The 20,984-nt window shown below is 38.0% G+C and overlaps 1 protein-coding gene across 2 annotated transcripts in view; it reads right to left on the reverse strand.

Annotated features, from left to right (window-relative positions):
* The window catches only part of APOO (apolipoprotein O), a 31,266-nt gene extending 13,810 nt beyond the window's left edge, over nt 1-17,456 (reverse strand). Inside the window, exons 1-7 of one of the 2 annotated variants that reach the window (XM_082076122.1) lie at nt 17,358-17,382; nt 14,298-14,362; nt 12,362-12,472; nt 9,952-10,071; nt 7,253-7,307; nt 6,097-6,192; nt 3,206-3,297 (exon numbers count right to left, since the gene is read on the reverse strand). In XM_082076122.1, the coding sequence (XP_081932248.1) occupies nt 3,206-3,297; nt 6,097-6,192; nt 7,253-7,307; nt 9,952-10,071; nt 12,362-12,472; nt 14,298-14,327 (504 nt within the window). In that variant the 5' untranslated portion in view covers nt 14,328-14,362; nt 17,358-17,382. Of the gene's footprint in view, nt 1-3,205; nt 3,298-6,096; nt 6,193-7,252; nt 7,308-9,951; nt 10,072-12,361; nt 12,473-14,297; nt 14,363-17,357 lie in introns of both variants that reach the window. The other variant, XM_082076123.1, reaches the window with a different exon arrangement.
* Nucleotides 17,457-20,984: the final 3,528 nt, after the last annotated feature.

A 20,984-nucleotide genomic window follows, 5' to 3' on the forward strand; every position in this document is an offset into this window, starting at 1 on the left:
AGCATTCATTCCAACATTCATACAAAGAGTTCCTTTCAAAGAGGGACAAGTTTTTCCATTCAGTCATCTGGAATTCTAATTTCTGGAAGATAACAATTTCCAGCTTGTTTGTGTTAAATTACAAGAAGCTACAATGCCACCTCTGTTCAGTGCAACACTAAGCAAGTTTCTACGTGAAAATTTAAACAAGTTCAAAAGTCAGACTGAATGGTTCTCAAGCATGACTCTGAAATAGTTCTGAAGTGACCTTGGGCCACAAACACCCATGCTAGGTGCTACTGGGGTAGCCTCAGCAGCCCCTAAGGCCTAACTGCACGTGAACAAGCTCCCATATTTTAATTTCACATAGGACCATAACCATATAATATTGACTGTACTCCATGTGACAGGTCAAGACTACCAAGCAGAATTGTGGTTACTGAGTTGATCTACACTGCATGCTGAGAAGCTAAACTGAGAATCTGCTGGCTTTTCTACATTTATATTGTTAACAAAGTAGTCCAAGTGCAACTTTATAAGCATTTAATTCTGTAGGAGACACAGACCAAGTGACTCCAACTCCTTTTGAACCCACAGTTTCTGTAATTGTGTCATGCTCTCAGTTGTGCCAGTAAAACTGTTTACGGCTTATGGACTGAACTGGGCAAAGATCAAGGTACAAGTTGAGAAGACTTAGAAATAATTTAGTTTCTTATCAAGGAAATAAACTTATGCATTAGGAAGCTTTTAATTCTTTGAAGAAGGTAAGCATAACATACACTAGTTCAGGAAATTTGAGAAGTTCCAATAACAAGGAACAAAAATTAATTCTAATGATAAAGAGACTCATTTAAGAAACTTCATAATGGATTTTTTTTTTTCCAGATGGAAGTGAAGCGACAGTAAATATAAAATATTTTAGAACATTGTGATTACCTAGAAAGCAATACAGTTCAAAAAACACTATTTTGTTCTGGTGAAACATTAAACTTTAGTATTAAATTCCGTTCCCTTACCACACATACAGCCTGACCATTTGTTCAAAGTTATACTAATTAAAGTAATAGTAGCAACGAGGAAACAAATCCCTTACAAATTTGTGATTTATTAAAATAATTACTAAAGCAGAAAAAAAAAGTAGTCTGTACATTTCTTCCATCTCCAGTTAGATGAAGTGTCTGAAAACTATCACAAATGATCAACTCTGTTGCTATAACTTCACTTGGCAACTCATACACTTTAATTTAAGAAAAAAGTTTTCTTCCAGACAGATGGATCAAGTGTTGTACCTCAACTGCAAATATATTTTGCTGTGACCGTTTCCAGCTTTTCAATGGTAAGTCTTTAATAAAGGTGGGAAGGATTTAAAGGCACACTCAAAACCTTTTCAGTTTTTTAAAGTGTGGTCAAATCCGAAAGTTTACCAAATGAAGGGAACTATACCACTGCAAGTGAAAAAGCAATGATGAAGTACTCAAATGTGGAAAAAAAAAATAAAAATAAAGAATAAATTATTACAAATTTATTTTCCAGAATATTTCCTATACTGTTCTATCAACTCGGCAAGTGGGCTTTGCACTGCCAGCATCACTTTCTAGGCTTACAGAAATTTTCTGAAAGGCCTATTAAACATTTCCAAATAATTACAAGAGAGGAAAGTGCTTTGAATTCCTGATTAAAGCATAAAAATTATGGATAGTAAGACCTGACATGATTAAAACTTTGCTTCTTTAAGAACAGAAAAAGTGCAAGAGATTAGAGGAACCAAAACAGTATCTAGGATACTACGCTCTTCACAGAAGCTTCTAAACTCTTATGTCTAGTGTCCTCACCAAGTCAACAAAGCTAAACCTATTCCAATCAAGTTTCAGGCTCACGGTCTCATATCAGATTTCTTGCTACAGTCAATCTAAGAACTGTGAATTAATCAAAGGGCAATCATGCACTTCAAAGTTTTCATAAAATAAACAAGATATTGTGAAGCTGTTAGTAGCAAATCCATAGTTAAGGCTGAACTGAGCTTCTTTAAAAACAATAACATCAGTTTGAACACGATTCATATCACTTTCCACTTCCCTGTCAGAAGGCAGCTAGAATTTCAATTCAGTTTCCAACATAAATCTCTACGATTCTTAAATTTTAATGATTTTTTTTTTTCTTGCCACTGGCATAATTTCCACTCCCTGAGAATGAATCAACAGAGCTATCTGTATTTAGAATATCTGAATCCTGAAAGCACTAGAGAAAAGATTCCATCAAAGATCAGGGTATCACCATGCTGGCAGAGTTCAAACACAGCCTGTTTGACTCTCCCAAAGTCAATGACCTTTCTGTTTACAAAGATCATAAGTTCTTGAGAATACAGTATTTTCATCCTGACATGTCAGTGTCATTCTTAAGTCACCAATAACTGGATGGCAAATTTACCAGAGCCTGAAATATAAAGTATTTCTGACACACTAAAATATGTGCACCGTGAGTGGTCAAAGGCTGAATTTGAAAAAGAATGTAGTGGAGAACTGAGGATCTGCCATTATAATTAAGTGTGGCCAGAAAGGCATGTGACCTGACATCAGCAGTGGCTCTAAGCAGTTGTCTGGGCTCTTCAGTTCTTTCCTTCAGAGGAAACCCACTTAAGCAACTGTAAGCTAACATGCTTATGTGCCTGAAACAACAAACGCATAAACAGAAAAGGTATCCAATAAGCAGAGAATTCTTACCCCATTCCAGAAAGTGCACACTGTCTTTCTCAAAACTCCATCCAGCAAAAAGCAGAAAACTGCAATAACAATGCTTATCTCGAAGTGTAGTTCCTATGATTTCTCTATAGAATCTCTCTTTTTTTAGCTTTCTTTCAAATGGTGTTTTCATTTGCTATCAAGATATTTCAAGCTTCCTTAGTACTGTAAGTATACACACAATCTTCACTTACTAAGCATGTTTATATTAATTTATAGTTAACTTGCGGTTAGAGATTCAGGAACAAAATTTTGTTCCTCAAATTGAAGATGCTACTGCAGACATTAGAAAAAAAGTCACTAAATGAAACAGAATATCTGATGTTTCTTCAGCCTAGGCTTGATGTTCTTTGACAAAATCACTATCATTTTGTTAAGTGCCAAGCATACTGCCAGGGCTTTTAAAAATGGATTACCAGTTAATTTGAAGGTAGGAGGTAATAATCCAAGTAAAAGACACTTCCCCAAAGAAAGGTATCATCACTGACCTTTGCAATAGAAACCGCTTGCTGAGGGTAATACATGGAGGCACCAATACCCATGAGACCTGTGGGATATACTAACTTCTTTATTTTTGAGCCTGTTTCATAAAAACAATACAAACAAAAAAACACAAAAAATGATTAGAGTACATGCTAACCAAAATAGTGGAATGGCCCTACCCTATTATTTTTAATCAAAACAATTTTATTAAATACAGTTCAGCATATTTTCTGTTCCGTTGTACTAGTTTCTTAATAAATGTGATGACTCTGATCAATAATTATTCTTAACCTTTTTAAGAGATTACTTCTATTAACATCTTTCCAAAGTGAAAATTACCTTACAACTATATTTTTTGCAGTAATAATGAATAATACTGAATAATGAAGTAAAAGCCACAGTTAAGAGATACTTAAGAGAATTATACCAACCGATACTTTGTTCTAAACCAAAAGGAAAAACTGGGGCAAAGAAAGGTTAGGATAGCATTCTTTTGACACATCAAACAGAACAAGAGATGCACCAATACCAACTTCAGAAGTTACCTTGACTCACAAATACTGATTCCTCCACAATGGCTCTTATGAATATTTTTTCTTGATTCACTTTAGTGATTTGCAAAGCATTTGAAAGTACTTTTAAACTAAAGTACTTACAATTATGCTGTACACCTGTTGTTCAGTCCCCAAGTAAATTTTGAACATTTTAATCAATTTGAACTCTCTATTCAATTATGTAAGTCTAAAATCATTTAACTGCCTGAAAAGGTCATCGTCTTATCACAGCTGGCCACAGGTCATGTAACCTGGCTGGCCAGTGACAAAATGCATCACTGAATCAGTTCCAGGGCATGTTGCAGATTATCCAGGCAGAAAGGAACAAAGGGAGCAGGTAAAGGAGAAAAGCAAGCAGTACAGAAGAAAAAAAAAATAAGGCCACAGAACAGACATACAGGAGTCAGGATGCACTAGTTCTGTTCCTTACCGAACAGGCTGTTCTATATGCAAAGCCACATGCGCTTCTAATAAAGAAATAATGAATTTTGAAGAGGAAATGCATATTAGAAGTGCCTAGTGTTTCCTCTAACATATGCTCATGATGAGATGAGAAACTTAGCAGTAAACAAAAGACATTCCTAAAGTGATGTTGCTAGTCTTTTGTGAAGAGGGAACTTGGTACCAATTCACTGTAAGAAAGCACAGGAAAGGCAGATTTATTGCATATTTACAACCAGAAAAATTACACTTTTGTTATAATTTCTGGGAATGGGGAAGTCTTCCTTAGTAATAGCTTATCAGCATGGCTACAATATCACTTTAGGAATAAATGTAATAGTTGAAGATTAATGCCTTACAGCAGGCTTCTACCTGCTGGAGATACCCATTAGAGGGAAGTTTAGGAATACTCCTATATCCATATTCCAGTACTACTCAACAAGGTTAGAACAAATTCACCTTCAATGGCATTTTAAACCAAGCTGAATGACTGCACAATATTCACAGAAACTTTGAATACAGTACTTTCTACTTAGTGAGCAGCTATATCTTCAAGTATTACAGTTAGACCTGCAAGATTTTATCTGTACCTTCCAAGAGGGCAATTTTTTCCAGTGAGACCAATGAGGGAAGGGACAAAAAAAGAAGCAGCTTTGTCCTAATTTTCTGTATCATCAAAATTTAGAGGCACTTCCTCCTACAGTTTGAATACTTTCTGGAAATAACAGTATTGAAAACTATAACAGGACAAAAGTTTTAAAATTATGGCTCCCATCTTAAAAGATTCACAAATCAGACATTTGTATTATGAGGTATTTTCATTTTTCTTCAACTTATGACCCTCTACTCTTTTAGATCCAGCCTCAAGACTGCAATTCCCTGCCCTTCCCCCAGTTTTGCTACAGTAGTAAAGGCTGCAATCTGATCTCATTTATAATCACATAACTTCAGAAGCAGGAATTTGAAGAGAACAAACTTCAAAAAGGTGAAGCTGGAGACCTTGATTTTAATTTAAAAAAAAAAAAAAGCTAGGAAAAAAAAAAAGTACCACTTTCACCATCTTCACTGGAAAATATTTTGAGGAGTGCATATATTCACAGAATGCTTTCCAGTTCTACATAGTCAAGCACACACTTGGAGTTTGTTCAAGATATACAGGCCCCACAGAGGCATGTTTTTATCCAAAGCAAGTCCTCCCTAGTATTTAAATTCTAGAACTTCATGGTTCTCTTACCTACAAGTTTTCTTCTGTTATTTAATTTTACTGTATTAAGAATAGCTCAATACAAACATAAAATACTTTTTCAAAATTAACACTTCTTAAAAATATATATTTATTTATATGAAAGCATAAACCTATTAGTTTCTTCAACTAGTGTGATGAAATTAACTGTATCACATTTCTGTAGCCCATAACATGCATGTATTTATAGTACATCCAGAGTTCACAAGCACTTTCACTGAATATCACCATCTGCAGCAGCTCTGTGTCTGGACACACAGTACTCTTAGAGAACTTGAATATACACCTAATTGTACATATACATGTTCAGGAACCTCTGTATTTTACCATAGTTTATTCCTCTGTAGTTTTCCACAGTGACATATGAGATCAAGAACTCAAGTAATTTAAAAAATTTTTAAGCTAAAAAACCTACTTTTGCTATAATAAGACAGAATTGGAAATGATCAAAGACTAGATTCCAGTAACAAATAGAGTATCCATAAACAATAATTGATGGTTATTACACATCTTTTACCTGAAGTTTCTTTATAATTGGAGGAACATTGTAGAAACATGTTCGTACAGATCTCATGTGTCACAATTAAAAATTAGTATTAAATAAATAAATAATTTAGCCCAAACCATAACATAAGCAGTTCAAAAGGTTCCCACTTACCTCTCGCAAGAAACAACCCAAGAATTCCAGCAAAACCTATCACACCAAGCCTTGGATAAAATCCAGCAGGGGGGTTTTGGAGAAGTTCAAAGCCCTCTGAAAAGAAGTCAGAACAAAGTGCTTTAATGTCATGTGAAAATGTTTTTCTGATAAGGAATCATCAACACATGCTGGATATTGTTACAAAACAAAGAGTTATCAAAACACATTTAACTATCATGCACATTTTAGATCTGCTGGCATAAAATTCAAAGCCTTTGAGATCTTCTTTAGTGACACATGAACGAAACTGAACATCGTATTGTATTTACCAGTTTTCACAGAAGCTTTTGCCTTTGCTCCTGGGCCATCTGTTTTGTTTTGCTCTTTTGCATCTTGATTATAGCTTTTTCAAATTAGTGATAAAAACATTTTCAAAATGGATTATTACATTTACACGTTAAGAAGAATTAGTTTCAATAAAACACTGTACAAAAAACAAATCACAGAACAAAGGAAAGACACAGCACAAGCAAAGCTCACTACAACATGGGAGTCTGATGGGGGAATGAAAAAAATATGAAAACCTTCCATACAAAGGAGTTCAAAAGACTGAGACTTCGGTTTAAGAAAAGGAGGTGGAGTATCTGAAATGAGCTCTAGATAGCATTCATGCTCAGTCCTGATGAGATTAAGTATGAAAGGATGCTTCCATAACAAAAATAAATAAAAATTATTTTGGATTACTTCAAAATTCTTAGGAGATCCAAGGAAGTAAACCAAAATGAAAAGACTTAACATTACAAACAAAAGGCCTAACACTTGTGACAAGTAGTGAACATCGCAGGAAGCTTCAATTACTAGGCTGGGTCAAGCAAATACTACTAGCTGGGAATAATTTGTGAGGGTTTTTTTTTAATTATTCTTTTCCTGCATAACTGTTGTTTTTAGAGACACAGGCTGACACAAACGCCGGTCTCAGGTTTTAATTGTTTAGGAATGTAGTGCCGTAACGACCTACAAAGGAAATTTAAACAGATATACAGTGCAAATGGAGTAGTCTTAACTGCATTAGAAACTACATATATCATGACACTTAATGGAATTCTCTTTTAACAGAAGACATCATACAGTCCTGCATTTTAAACTGCTAGTTAAGAAAACTAAACTGATTTACCTCTACCATGCTCAACAGCTTTTTCTAATTTGGGCATAGCTTTGGCATAAAGATCCTAAAAAAAAAAAAAAAAGAAAACAACAGTAAATAGATACTAAGTAAGTGAAATATTAACTACAGAATGTAACTGACCTGACAAAGAAAGAAGAAGAAAAAAAAAGAACTGTTGGGTGCCTAAAATAACTTCATCTTATTCCCACCTCCACCCTTCACTTGCAGGGCTATGTTTGCTCAACATTACGTTAAGCATACATACATACAGGTTTTTCTCCATGGAGTCTTTGGACACAGATGAAATACAATACCTCAAAACACAGAGGTCAACTTCAGTATTTCACTGAGTTTCTGATCAGGTAGCTGAAACTCAGGATTATCTCAGGTTTCTCAGTGCACATTGGTTTCACAAAAACACTTGAGCTAATGCAAAGGAAGGAAGTACAACACTGCAATAAACTCCTTCCTAGCACTTCACAAGGGTACAATGACTCATTCTGCAAGATGATAAAATGCACTTTCCAACAGACCATCTCAAGCTAACAAAACTGCATTTTTGAAGTGACGTGGAAAATGAGATGTCCATACACCGTCCAAAATCAAAGAGCACCGCATCAACCCCACAAACTAGTTCTAGATTTTTTTTTTTTTTTCCTCAGGCTGAAAATATGCAGGAAGTAAAAGAAATCACATTGCCTTTTATCACAGTAGAAAAAAAAAAAAATCTCAACAAGAGCAACCCTGCTAATTGTTACTATGCCAATAATCCTTCAGAGAGATAGTATAACACTTTCTATCAGTTAGGGAACAAGTTCATAAACATCTATGCCCAAAGCTAAAGCAGAGAATGGTCTTGCAGTACCACTTGAGCTGTATCCATGCAGAAGTGAAAGCATTTGTTTGGGATACTGCATGGGGGACAATATCTTTAGAACTTTCATTTCCTCACTGGTAAGAATGACTTAAAAAACCAAAACAAAACAAAACCTGTTGTGGAAAAAAAAAGAAGTGTTAACATGTGACACACAACATAACTCTAAATGGATGCTGGTCTTCTTAAAAGCCAATCAAAAAGGAACATGTTTTAAAAACCCCAGAGACTAAGACTGATCTGTCACAGCTCCCACATAACTGGCTTACTTCTACATCTGTGTTTTGGACTGACTTCTCACTACAGTTAAGCAAGCAAATGGATATGCAAACATAACAAATTTTATTCTCATTATCCTGAGTTATGCTTTTAAAGACAACTGAGACACATCTAAAATGTTATTTTCTTTAACATGGGAGTGGTGTAAAACCAAAACTATCTCTGACTACAGTTAAGCAAGCAAGCTGACCGCAAACCCATAAAGTTTACATGCTCACTTCATAAAATGAGTCAGTAAACCACTGCCAGGAAATGGCTTGTTGTGCGTGAACAGAAGAGCACATCTTATGTAAGTGATCACCAAGCAGACAAAAAATAAAGCAAATGGAAAGACAATGGGCCAGTGAGACATAAAGCACTGTTCAAGGCTTGCCTGCACTCAGTCCAACTGGGCAACTAACCTTGTCTCAAATTCCATTCCCAAGTTACAGTTACCACAGGCAACCAAACTGAACCCATGCCTTTAGGAGGTCAGAGTTCTAATGAGACTGTGGAAAAACTTGCTTCTCCTTCAAAACTGAAGTCAGTGCTCCTGCTGGTGGCACTTTAGAAACACATCACTAGACTGAGTAACTCTGAGTTTTTCTAAAAAAATGTTTTGGTGCTGTTAAAGGTTAGTACCACACCACAGAACTTCCAGGCAGAAAGGACACCCTGATGTGAACAGCTTGGCTTAAGAAAAGGATTCACACCAGCCAGAGTGCAGAGCAGAGAATCACTTGAAGCTGCCAAGAGGCACCCAGGTGACAAGGATGCCCTTGCTTCATAAGAAAGCCTCAATATTTGATTGGTCAGGAAAGAACAAAAAAGCTCTGAAATCTAATATCAATAATTTAGGCCTTGATTACAAAGATCTTGGTTTTCCTCTATGCTCCAAAGACTATTTTTGTATTCAATGACTGTTTAGTGGAAACATGCTATCTAACAAAATACATAAGAAAGTTTGGGGTAAGGTCTGGGACCTAGGGACTTAGTAGGTTTGCCACTACTAGTGACGTGGGATTTTCTGTCTTCCAGAGAGCCACGTGCCTTCCCTCAACACTCCAGTTCAGCAAATACTGATTTATTTCCTGCAAAGTTGTGTTTTGTCACAGTTGCAGTGAGGCCAACTCAGTATTGCGGCTCCAAAACACACCGCTTGGTAATTTAAGGCCTTCTCCTTGAGCACAGAAAACATAAATTTAATTACTGTCTTCATCAGTCACAGGACAGTATCAAATCCAGATATCCCTAGATATCTTTAAGTTTATTTAGGATAACAATTCTAAGCTTTAGTTAATTTTCTTTTAATTCTTCCAGCAGGTTACAAAATGTGAAAAAGCAGGGGTTTAGTTCACCAAATTAGTAGAAAGAAACAACTGGTTTTGTGTGAGGAGAGGGTAAATACTATGACCCAAACTGTGGAAAAATTGAAGTAAAGCAGCATTTTGGAAAAATGCTTGTACAGCTATTGACTTTTACTTTGCCGCTATCTATGAATTTTGACTCTAAAAAAACACCCCAGCTCAACCCTTCCCACTGAACCACTACCAGATGTGATATAAAATCATTATACCTGACAACAGGCTGTATATGGCTCCAAAACATGCCGTAAATGTGAAACCCCCTCTTCCAATTGGGTTTGTGGATTCTCCACATATTTAGTCTCACGAGCTGGAGAGGAGTAGAGTGACAGCTGTGAATATTAGCAAACACGAGGTTAAAAACAAAGGTGTAATTGTGTTAAGTAGGTCTTCAGGGCATGAACAGTCTAAACAGAGAACATCTAACACAGTGCTTACTACATAAACAATGCATAATAAAAATTCAGGCACAGTTGTGAGACAATTATGAGCAAAGTTTAATTATATACTATGATGACGATGACTTCTAATTGCTGTGCAATTCATCCATAGCTGCTATATGATCCAAGTCACAGGTTATAAATTAATATTAAACTAGTTTAATAAAAACACAAAACATAATTGTGAAAAAATGTTTCTGGTCTTAATCAGCACTTCTGGTTCCCAGTTCACACGCTAAATGTACTACAACTCCGAAATCACAATCAACCATTTTCTATATTTGCACAAGCCATCATTAAAGAGTCTAAGTAGCTTCTAACAAAGGTATCATCTGATACAAATTTGTCTGTTTGTTACTGAGCAAGAAAACCATGACATCCCAGTGTTACCGTCATTGACCACATCAGCAACTGACAGCATTAATAGCACCATGGGGCTGAGCAAAAAGGAACTGTAACATCCAACTGAAGAGCAATGGGCATCTCCACATAACGAATACTAAGCTACCATATTTAGGGTTTAGCATCACGACGTATTTATTACAATTACATAAACACATTTAAAATTGTATTCCTTTCAAAAAAGAAGAAAAAGGGAAAAAACACACCAAAACTAACAGAAAACCCGAAGTCTATACTGTTGAAGCTGAACAGCAAAGTTTAGATCAAAACAAAACCTGTTTTATATACTGCACTGGTATTTTGTATAGAGAGCTTATATTTTATACCACATTTATCCTACATTTTGTAGTCTATTATAAACTGATGTTTACATGTATTGTTGCATTGAAGTGTAGCTAGCCTTCTTTTCATAAGTTGGAAAACAACTGTATGTCTACCACAACAAAAAAGCTGCTAACCATAAAAAATATAAGACATTGAATTTGTCAATTCAATAACTCATGCAGCTGGATTTCCCATAATACTTGGAAAGACAAGCATTTTAAGTCTCATTTCCCTAGGAAGTCCAGTCATCTCTGGCAATCACAGTCACAATCAGTTTAACTCTGACCCTGTTAGACAACCTAACAGCCATGTCTGGCACAAGGACAGTAGTCTCAGAGATAGGGAAATTCCCATACGTCTTCTGAAACTGGACAGCTGACAGAGATCCTAACAAACATACCCTGTGAACGCTAAGGAAGGCAGCCAAAACCCCACAGCTTGTACATTCTGCTTGGCTGAAGCTGGTGGGCAAGCCAATTATTCAGCACAAATGTAACTTGAACCTGCTGCCTGTTTGCTGCCCCATGTCAGTAGTGCTGTGGGGCATGCGATGGCCCACGCTACTGCAACTTCACTGGGGTGAAGCCAGGAGACTGCATCAGCTATTGATCCTTTCCTGTTATGTACATGAACTGCCCCTGCAGACACATCCTAAAGACCTAAGTATACAGAAAAATAAGTTTCATTGTGTTTCACTGCTCGTGTGACAAAACTTCAGTTTGGCTTGATGTACTTAAAATTTTTAAAGATCTACAAACTCTCATGGATTTAAGTCTTTATTTAAACTACAACTTTTTTTTTTAATGTTGGAGACTGCGAAAAGCCTGTGCAACAATGCTGGTGTGTCGACAGTTTGACAGGGTGTTTTAAAGCTCTACTTGTGATATAACATCTTAGAGAAACAATACAGTAACTGTTTTTTATTATCACTACTTATTGTATTCATTGCTGCTTAGGTCTGAATGCTGTAAAGAAAAAAACACTGATAAAATTCTGTAGGCTACTATATCTGATTCAAACCATTGCTAGCCAAGAATTTTACCTGTAAAAAAGATAATTTTTTTAGAAAGGAAAACTTTAAAAAACACAAAGTGCTACCTGGTTAAAAAGCAAAAAAAACATTCCTGTGGATTTGAAATATGACCACAAGTAAATCCACAAACATGAACAGGTAATTTCTGAATGAAGAGCAGAAGGCTTTAATGTAGGAAAGAGATCTTGCACACAAGCAAGCCTGATGGTATCAAGCAGAGGGCATCAAATGCAACCTTCAGGTAAAAGAAGCCAAACCATATCAACATCTCTGTTACTGAAAATAGAGAAATAAGTTTAAAGGCAAGAATATAAAGGGTGAAGAGATGTAGGTAAATGCCTTCAGGCATCAAAAAATGTCTTTCAGAATTCTGCAGATATTTCTGTATAGATAGAAGAGCCCTACAGGTCTAACCACACTTACCTCCTCAATTTTCAGCAACTCCTTTTTGGGAGTTTCCTTCTCTGAAGAGGAAGCATAAACCTGGAGAGAGAGCAAGCTCAGGCTAACAGGGGTGGCCCCCAGCCGAATTACCTGGAAACATTACAAGAAGACATGAAAATCATTATGTTCAAACAAAATGGCAACATGTTTGAACGCACCCACGTAGACAGTGATTATGCCCCCATATACGGTAATAAGTGTTATATTATGATGCTTAGAAGTTAGGAGAAAAGGCAGTTGGTGGTATACAATCTAATGCTCTCAGGTATTCAGGTGATAACACCTAAATTATTTAGATGCTATTTGGAAAAGCCTCAGGCTAAAGGAGACAGTAGATACAAATGCTAATCTCATTAAGTTTTCATCTCACAAAAAGATGTGTTTTCTCTCCCTTTAAACACAATTTTCAGTAATTTTTTCAGTATAGATATTAACAACATTATACTCATATTTTAAACAACTTTGTGAATGTTGGTAACACCTCCATTTTTCCATAGTTAGTACCAAAAAGTTCAGCACTTTATTTCTAGTTATTGTCTGCATCTAGATTTTGGTGGGGGGGGGGGAAGAAGAGACCTACAGTTGAAAGTATCAAAACATAATCACTGCTTTCAAGAGTTTTAGGAATGTCTCCTATTTTTCTGTGAGAAACACAAATTATAGCACATTGTCACAGATACTTGACTGTTTCTGAATACTTCAGATTCAATCCAGTCACACAACACAACCAACATGAGTAAGGTGAATATAATTCTTCCTGTATTCAGGATCTTTACTACATTGCATTTTTCACCAGGAGAGACTGCTTTAACTTAGAAGAGAAAAAACAAGAATGCACAAAAAGCATTTTCCAACAAATGCAGATCCTTATCGACAGCAACGATTAACTCAAGAAACGGCAGTTCCAATGGGAAACCTTTCAAGCCTCACGCTCACATTACTGCTCAGGTAAACACACACACAGTTACAACAGCCTGCGGTTTGTTGCCTCAGGTGACAGTGTGAGTGGATCTAACAGCCTGCGGCCACCAAGCTGGAGAGGTCTGGCTCTGCCCACCGCATCCATTCCCGAAGTCCTGCTGCTCACCTTGCCCTAGCTTTGGTGGCCGGACGCTTCCCCTGCGAGGCAATTCACCTCGCCAATTTGGCAAAAGATTAATCCTGAAAAAGAAGTGGAGAGCTTTGTGCGGGGTTAGTAAGTTGAACCCATCTGTGAAAACAGTCTGACAAGCACCAGAGGAACCATGTGGCCAGGGAACAGGGAATGAAAAAGGAGAAGGCGACAAGTCCTCTTCCTTTTCCGAAGTCACAAGGGAACATGACGTTGACCTAGCTGCTTGTGACACTGAAGCCTTGATCAAACCAATATATCCTTCAGGCTGTTATGATGATAACTGACCTAGCCACGGGACAGTTACTCTGAAACTTTGCTTCTGCCCATTGCAGAACTATTAGAAAAGAGCTTTAAAATTATCCAGACTATAAGTTTATTGCAAACAGATCAGTATTTGCAAATTAAATTTCTTCTACTGCTCTGCAGATGGAGCATTTATTAAATGTAACCAAGGGACTTTCAAACTCAAAATTAGATTATATAGCTGTCAAACTTGCTGAAAAAGTTCATTTACATGTAGAGAAACAGCACACAAGAACTAGGTCATGGGATTGCTTTTCAGAAAGACACAAGGAATCTGGTAGGTCAAAAGGTATGGAAAAACTTAGCTTAAAATTTAAGTTTTTCCTTATTTTTATTTATGGACTCGTTATTACAGCACTATAATGGAACACCACAACGACCAGATCAGTTCTGTTTCACAGCCAAGGAAAGACATGAACAATATTTAATAATGCTTGTTTAAACAAAGAATTTTCACATACTGTCATGAGCCAAGATAAAAATATGAACGACACTGACCATTAACAACTGTAGAACATATTTCCTCATTCTTTCCTTTTTTTCACTGCAAAACTGCTCTGCCACTGAAAAGGCAAAAATCTGAATGCATTTTCATTCTGAAAAATATGCTTTCAGTAAAATATTACTTCCTGTGATTTTTTGAATGTTTAAGAATGAAACACACAGCTAGAAAAGACATCAAGACATTCTCTACTCCATTCACTTCCCTCAAAGCAATCTAAAATGTATTTAAACCACAACAACCAGTTACCTGGACAATCATATTCAGTGCAAATATTTCATGTGAGCCTAAATTTCAAATAAGTCTAAAACTACAAATAGCTTTTGTAGATCAAATACTAAATTAATGGAACACACTACACTCCAAATAGGTAGGTAGCAGGGATGGCTTTTGAAATAAGCCTTGAAAAACACAACTTCAGAGAGGGCCACTCAGAGACAAGTGTCTAAAACTTAATTCCTGAATACAGCAAAAGTTTGTTACATGAATACACATCCATAGTTTTCACATCTTCTATTTATCATTTCTGCAAGTGTCCCTTGAATTAAAAAAAAAAAAAACACAACACAACTGCAACATAAAAACCAATACTTTAATTCAGTATAATTCATTATTGCTAACTTCTGTTTAGGAAAAATAAAACCAGTCTGCTGTGTTAAATAACAGGCGTGTTTTGTGCTGCTGCTCAACACCATTTATATTGTTTGAAAATTATCTAAATGTTACCAGCAGAAAGAGTAAATGCAAATGCTTTAAATATTTAAGATTTGTATATAAAGATGCACACCATATTATCAAAATCTTGAAATGCAGACATTTTCTAAAAGTTTCATATTTACAGTTTAAATAAGATTAAATTAAACATGAAAAGGGCAAGAAGAATCTCCTAAATCTTAAATGCACTGTTCAAGCTATACTGCAATGGTCTTCTACATCAGTTAAGTTTATGAGACAGATACAATTGGTACTAAAGTACCATATAAACACGCCCACAATAAGAGGTTTATTTGTTAACACTAAAGATTAACCATTCTACTTTTTGTTTCCAAAATTCACTTTAGGACCTCATTTCTTAATTCCATATTAACCAGGTATTACAAACCAGTTCGTTTAGTAAAACACTTTGATGGAGCTGTGCATTTAATCTGCTTGTCTTAACAGCTATTCAGCTGATACAAAAAAGGTAGAGCTGACATTCTCTCTAGGCAATGCTCTGCATTTACTTGAAATAAAAAAAGATACTAAGTTTATTCCTTTATCTAGCTGAAGAATTCAAATTTATCTGCAGACACCAGATCACTCACGAGCAAATTCTATCTGAAAGGTGGAGGGCAAAAGACTACTACATTTCATCTTCCATTGTCTTGCGTTACTGTCTTTCTCAAAGTTCTTGATTCTTAACTAAAAAAATGCCTCTGGGAAGAATAAATCCCATATTAGTTCTCAATACAAACATGGGAAAAAAAGAGCTAAAGATTAACTAGAACTTTTGTCTTTTTTTCCTCTTGTCTGTGGTTTCTCAGTTCACTTGCTACTGTTATTATCAACCTGTCAAAATGGGAAAAGAAAGAACAAAAAATCCTTAGGGGCTTTGGTAACAACTGATATTTGCCCTAACGTACAAAGCTGCTTAATTTTCCTCTTCTTTTTCCATTCTTCCTCCTACCTCTTAACCTCAACTAAAACAAAACACACACAACCAACCAAAATCAAACTCTTGAGCACTCCTGTTTCCTGAAGCACAGACATCAAGAAGCCACCTTCCTCTTTTGCTCTTAGAGGCAAAACCAAGGTTGGCCCAAAACACTGGGATATGGCTAACCTCAATGGCTGTATAAAAATTGTAATACTATGCATAGCATCTAAACCCTCAGGTTCCTCTAATGGACAATTCAGTAACATTTACATAATTCTCAAAAATTCTGACAATAAATCCTTATGTAAGAATTTCAGCAATTGCCCCAACTTTAAAATACTACAAAAAAAAATGCAAGTTATGGCAAGAGGAAAGCAAGCATAGGCTGCTCAGCATGTTGATATATTATCAATATTTGGCAAACAAAAAAGGTATAAAAAAGAACTAATTTCAAGAACTGAGTATCACCAGCTTTTAAAAACCTCCAGCTTCATGAGTAATCACGACAATAATTTGATTAAAACATACAACTGGCTTTTAGCCTGAAGGGATCTGGAGCTCTTCTTATCAGAAGTAAAGACCCTTGAGACAGCTATGGGCTTTAGGCCCAGATCATGCACATTCTCCCCTTTTCACAGACAACCTACATGCAATAAAGGGCGACTTGTGAGACCAGGACTTTCACAACTGTATGAATCCAAACTCCTCAATAACACTAACTCACAACCCCATGCTGTTGTATCCAAGAAGTAATTTTAAATAAGGAACATAGTGTGCATGTGTTTTCTTTTTGTGCAACACGGACTGGGCACTCAATTTTGAAATATTAAAGAGAGAGATGATGCAGCTGCAACAAGAGTAGAAGTAACAGCTTGTGAGAGTTACAGACAACGTGCTCCGGGCGGAACTGTCCCAGACAGCACAGATTTTTAGCAGTTTTAGCTCCAAAAGGGAAAAAAAAAAATCATTCGCTGGCAACAACGCCAGGGTCTTCGCTAACGCGTCTACTCAACCGAATAAACAGAACCCACTTTAAAACGAGAAGCGGGAGAATCGCGGCCCCTCCCGGCGCACAGCTCCCGCCCGCAAGGCGCCTCGGCGCGGGGCCCTCCGGTCGCGCTCCCGGGCCGCCCCCTGCCGGCCTCGCCCCGCCGCCGCACCGGACAAGGACACCCCCAGGGCCGCGGCCCGGCGGCACCGCGCCCAAGCCGCCGCGTCCGCGGGAACCGCCGCGTCCCGTTGCAAGGCCCCGGGGTGGGGCGGAGGCGAGGCCTGAAGGGAGGGAGGGACCACCGCCTGCCTCCGCCCGCTCCCCCAGGTTGGGTACGGGCGGCGGGGAGCTCTGTCAAGGGAGCGGGGTTGCGGCGAGACGGGCAGGGGACAGTGACGGGCACGGCGTGGGGAGCAGTGGTTTCCTCACCTTCAACATGGCGGCGCCGAGCGGGCGGTGGACACCGGCCGCGTCGCTAAGCTGTGACGTCAAGAAGAACGGCCCGATAAGGAGGCGGTGCCGCGTGCAATCCTTACCCCCGCGGCCCCGCCCACCGGCGCCGCCGTAACCCGGCAACGCCGAGAGGGCGGGGCCAGAGGGGAGGCCCCGCCCATCACTCTCCTGCCGCCGCGGCGGCAGCAGCGAAAACTGAAGGGAGTGAGGAGTGTCCCGTTCCTTTCTAACCTCAAAATAATAAATTAATAAACCAACGAGTACTAAATTCCTGTCAGATAAGATAAACCAGGGCAATATTCCGTTCTGATTTAAATGGTGAGAAATGTCTTCCTGCTGTCAGTCAATTCACTGCTGCTTTGTTTCTTCAGATTTGCCGGTCAGGAGTCTCCACCTCCCACTGTGTGTAAGATCTTTTGCAGCACTCGAGGCCAAGGCAGCAAATACACTAGTGGAAAAAAATAAAAATAGCAACTACACCAAAAGAGGTGACTTATTTCATGTGTCATCGTTTTCTGATCAGTTATTAGGATGCTGGTACTTGTTATTTTTAACATTTTGTGAGATATTTTTCCTCATACTTCATCTTGGTCACCTAATACCACATTTCAAATGCAAACAAGTGTCTTCCTTTTACTGAATACTGAGAATTTTTAGGTAGCAGTGAAAAAGTATTAATATCTTGAAGCTTATGACACAGGCGCTTGAAAGCACTTGTCTGTATTCTTTGTTCAGATTAGCTATTACCTAACGAAAGTGCAAGTTCCACAGTCTGTGCCATAAGGTCACCATCACAATTCTATTGGGGTCCCACACAGCCCCAGGCCTGGCACCAGTGTGGCCAGCAGGACCAGGGCAGTGACCATTGCCCTGTACTCAGTGCTGGTGAGCCCCCACCTCAAATCCTGTGTTCAGTTTTGGGCCCCTCACTACACGAAAGACATTGAGGTGCTGGAGGGAGTTCAGAGAAGGGCAGCGAAGCTGGTGAGGCATCTGGAGCACAAGTCTGATGAGGAGCGGCTGAGGGAACTGGGGCTGTTCAGCCTGGAGAAAAGGAGGCTGAGGGGAGACCTGATCACTCTCTACAACTACCTGACAGGAGGTTGTAGCATGGAGGGGGTTGGCCTCTTCTCCCAAGTAACAAGTGATGGGACAAAAGTAAATGGCCTCAAAGTTATGCCAGGGGAGGTTTAGATTGGATATTAGGAAAAAATTATTGACAGAAAAGGTTGCCAGGCATTGAAACAGGCTGCGCAGGGAAGTGGTGGAGTTGCCATCCCTGGAAGTGTCTAAAAGGTGTGTGGATGAGGTTCTTGGGAAAATGGTTTAGGGCTAGAGTTAGATTATGGTTGGACTCAATGATTCTGAGGGTCTCTTCCAACCAAAATGATTCTATGACTTGGGGTGCAGGGATGGTTCAGACTGCCTGACTCTTGAAACGTCTGCTGCCTGGGTATGGGCTGGCCATAGACTCCCCATGTGGATTCACAGCACCCCAGCACTGCTGTGGAGTGCATTCTGTCATCTCTTCCTTCCTGGCATGGGGAGAGAAGCCTACACTCATCATTTAGGCACAGTAAGAATACCAAGAAATAATGTGGATCCTCTCTTTATGAGTTTTCTCAGGTTGACCCCTCCCCCAAATTGTAGTAATTTATTTTAGAATATGAAGAATAGCACTCTATTAGTCCTGGAAATTTTTATCAAAAATAATTTTTATGCAAAAGGTAAAGCAGCTTAAGAATAAGGGAGCAGCTAGTTTACTAGGAATGATATTGTCGAAAGCCAGATGAGGTACGCTCCCTCTTATTATCTTTACATTTCTTTGTGATAATTTCTGTTATTCCCTCTTAAAGAAAATTCCTGTACTTCTCTATTGCAGTTTCTTTACAGACCTGATAGAACTAGCTATAGCAGGAACAAGTATTTTTCAGACTAATGAGGCTATTTAACCATCGCATAACAGAATTGCGTGATGCATCTCAATGAGCTGTTTGTAAAATTAGCAGACAGCCCTTCTTGTTCGTTGGCACATGGGACTGTCAGGAGCCATTTGAGGTGAAATAAGAAGATCTCAGCTTTGTGCATTTTCTTTTTAAAGCTTTATTGTAATTTTTCTGCTGTATTTCACAGGCAGCAGCTGATGTTTCCAAGGTAATGGGATATCAGAAATGCAATGAACAAATGGTACAAGATGAGCTTCAGTACCCAAACCACAAGATAACAGACAATAACAATATTTTATTATGGTTTTGGTTATGAAAATTCCATCTTTAGCAACGAAGAATTGTAACCCAAACATACTTAAGTGACTGATGAATGAAGAATGCTAATGGGCCTCTTTCTCCATTGCATTATGACTTGCACAGTCACTTATCCACTTCCTAACTTGGAAAAAAAAAAAAAGAAAAAAGAAAAAAAAAAGGGGGGGGGGGGCGGGGCTGAACAAAGTTCCATATTTAATAATACTGTTTTATTCGGAGTGAAACTTACCTTGTTCTTTTGCTTTTCATACTTAATGTGGGTCATTTTTTAATTTGTGTCAGAGGTGCTAGTTTGGCAGCTATGAGGTCCGAAGTCACTTTCAGGCAATAAACAGAATGTTAAGGACAGATGCCATTGCAGAGCTCTTTGTGCTTTTCCACTGACCTGCCTATAACTGTAGAAGGGGCATTACTGTGCTCACATCTGGGGTAAACCAGTATTTGAATTGCAGCTTGTGCTTTCTCATCAGCTGTGTCACATTATGACAGCATCCAAAATATAGTCGGTGCTTTCCAAATAAAGATCCTATATTCTAAGACAGGGGACATGTAGAAAAAAACCCCAAACATAATGCAAAAAACCAACCAACCAAACAACAAACCAGTGTAATCCAACTACATATAGTTTCACTTTCAGTGTCTCTGCAGTTAAACACCCAACTGTTCCTTCCATAATTAAAATCCTTGACTTCTCACTGTAGCCAGCAGTAGCTCTAGTTCCACATTTTCCAATCACTCTCTTTCAAGCACTGACAAATAATTCTTCTGTTTACAAGTTGTTGATCCTTCCAACAGAGATGCCAGCTAACGTGTGGTGTGGCAATCCTCTTCTAAAGCACAGGCATACCCTACTAGTAGCAGTGAGAACACAAACACCCCTTTGATGCTCTTAAGTGCCCATCACAACAAAGTCCAACTCCTTTCAAAATTCAAATGCATCTTGGATTTCAGTCAAACTGAATACATTTTGGAAATTAATTGAAGTTAAAAGGCTAAAGGTTTTGCATCTGTTGCCAGTCTCGTTAGGTATTTAGCACATCAAATCTTTTTACCTTAAAAATTATTTTCACAGTAATCCTTAGTTTCCTAGCAAGATGATGTGAATATCTTTACCTCATTTGCCTATAAATGTATTGACATCGGTATCTTCATACATATATACATATGTAAAAAAAAATATATAGAGAGAGACAAAGAGGGATATAATAAAGTGTTTAATTACCAGAATCACAGTTTCTTGGTCTAGCAAATAATTTCCAACTAAAGGCACACATTCCTTCTTTTACTGTGCTGCCTTTTTAATAATTAACAGTCTCATGCTGAGCTCACTTTGTTACTT

The sequence above is a fragment of the Streptopelia decaocto genome (assembly GCF_964273445.1).
Source record: "Streptopelia decaocto genome assembly, chromosome: 1".
Lineage (NCBI taxonomy): Eukaryota > Metazoa > Chordata > Aves > Columbiformes > Columbidae > Streptopelia > Streptopelia decaocto.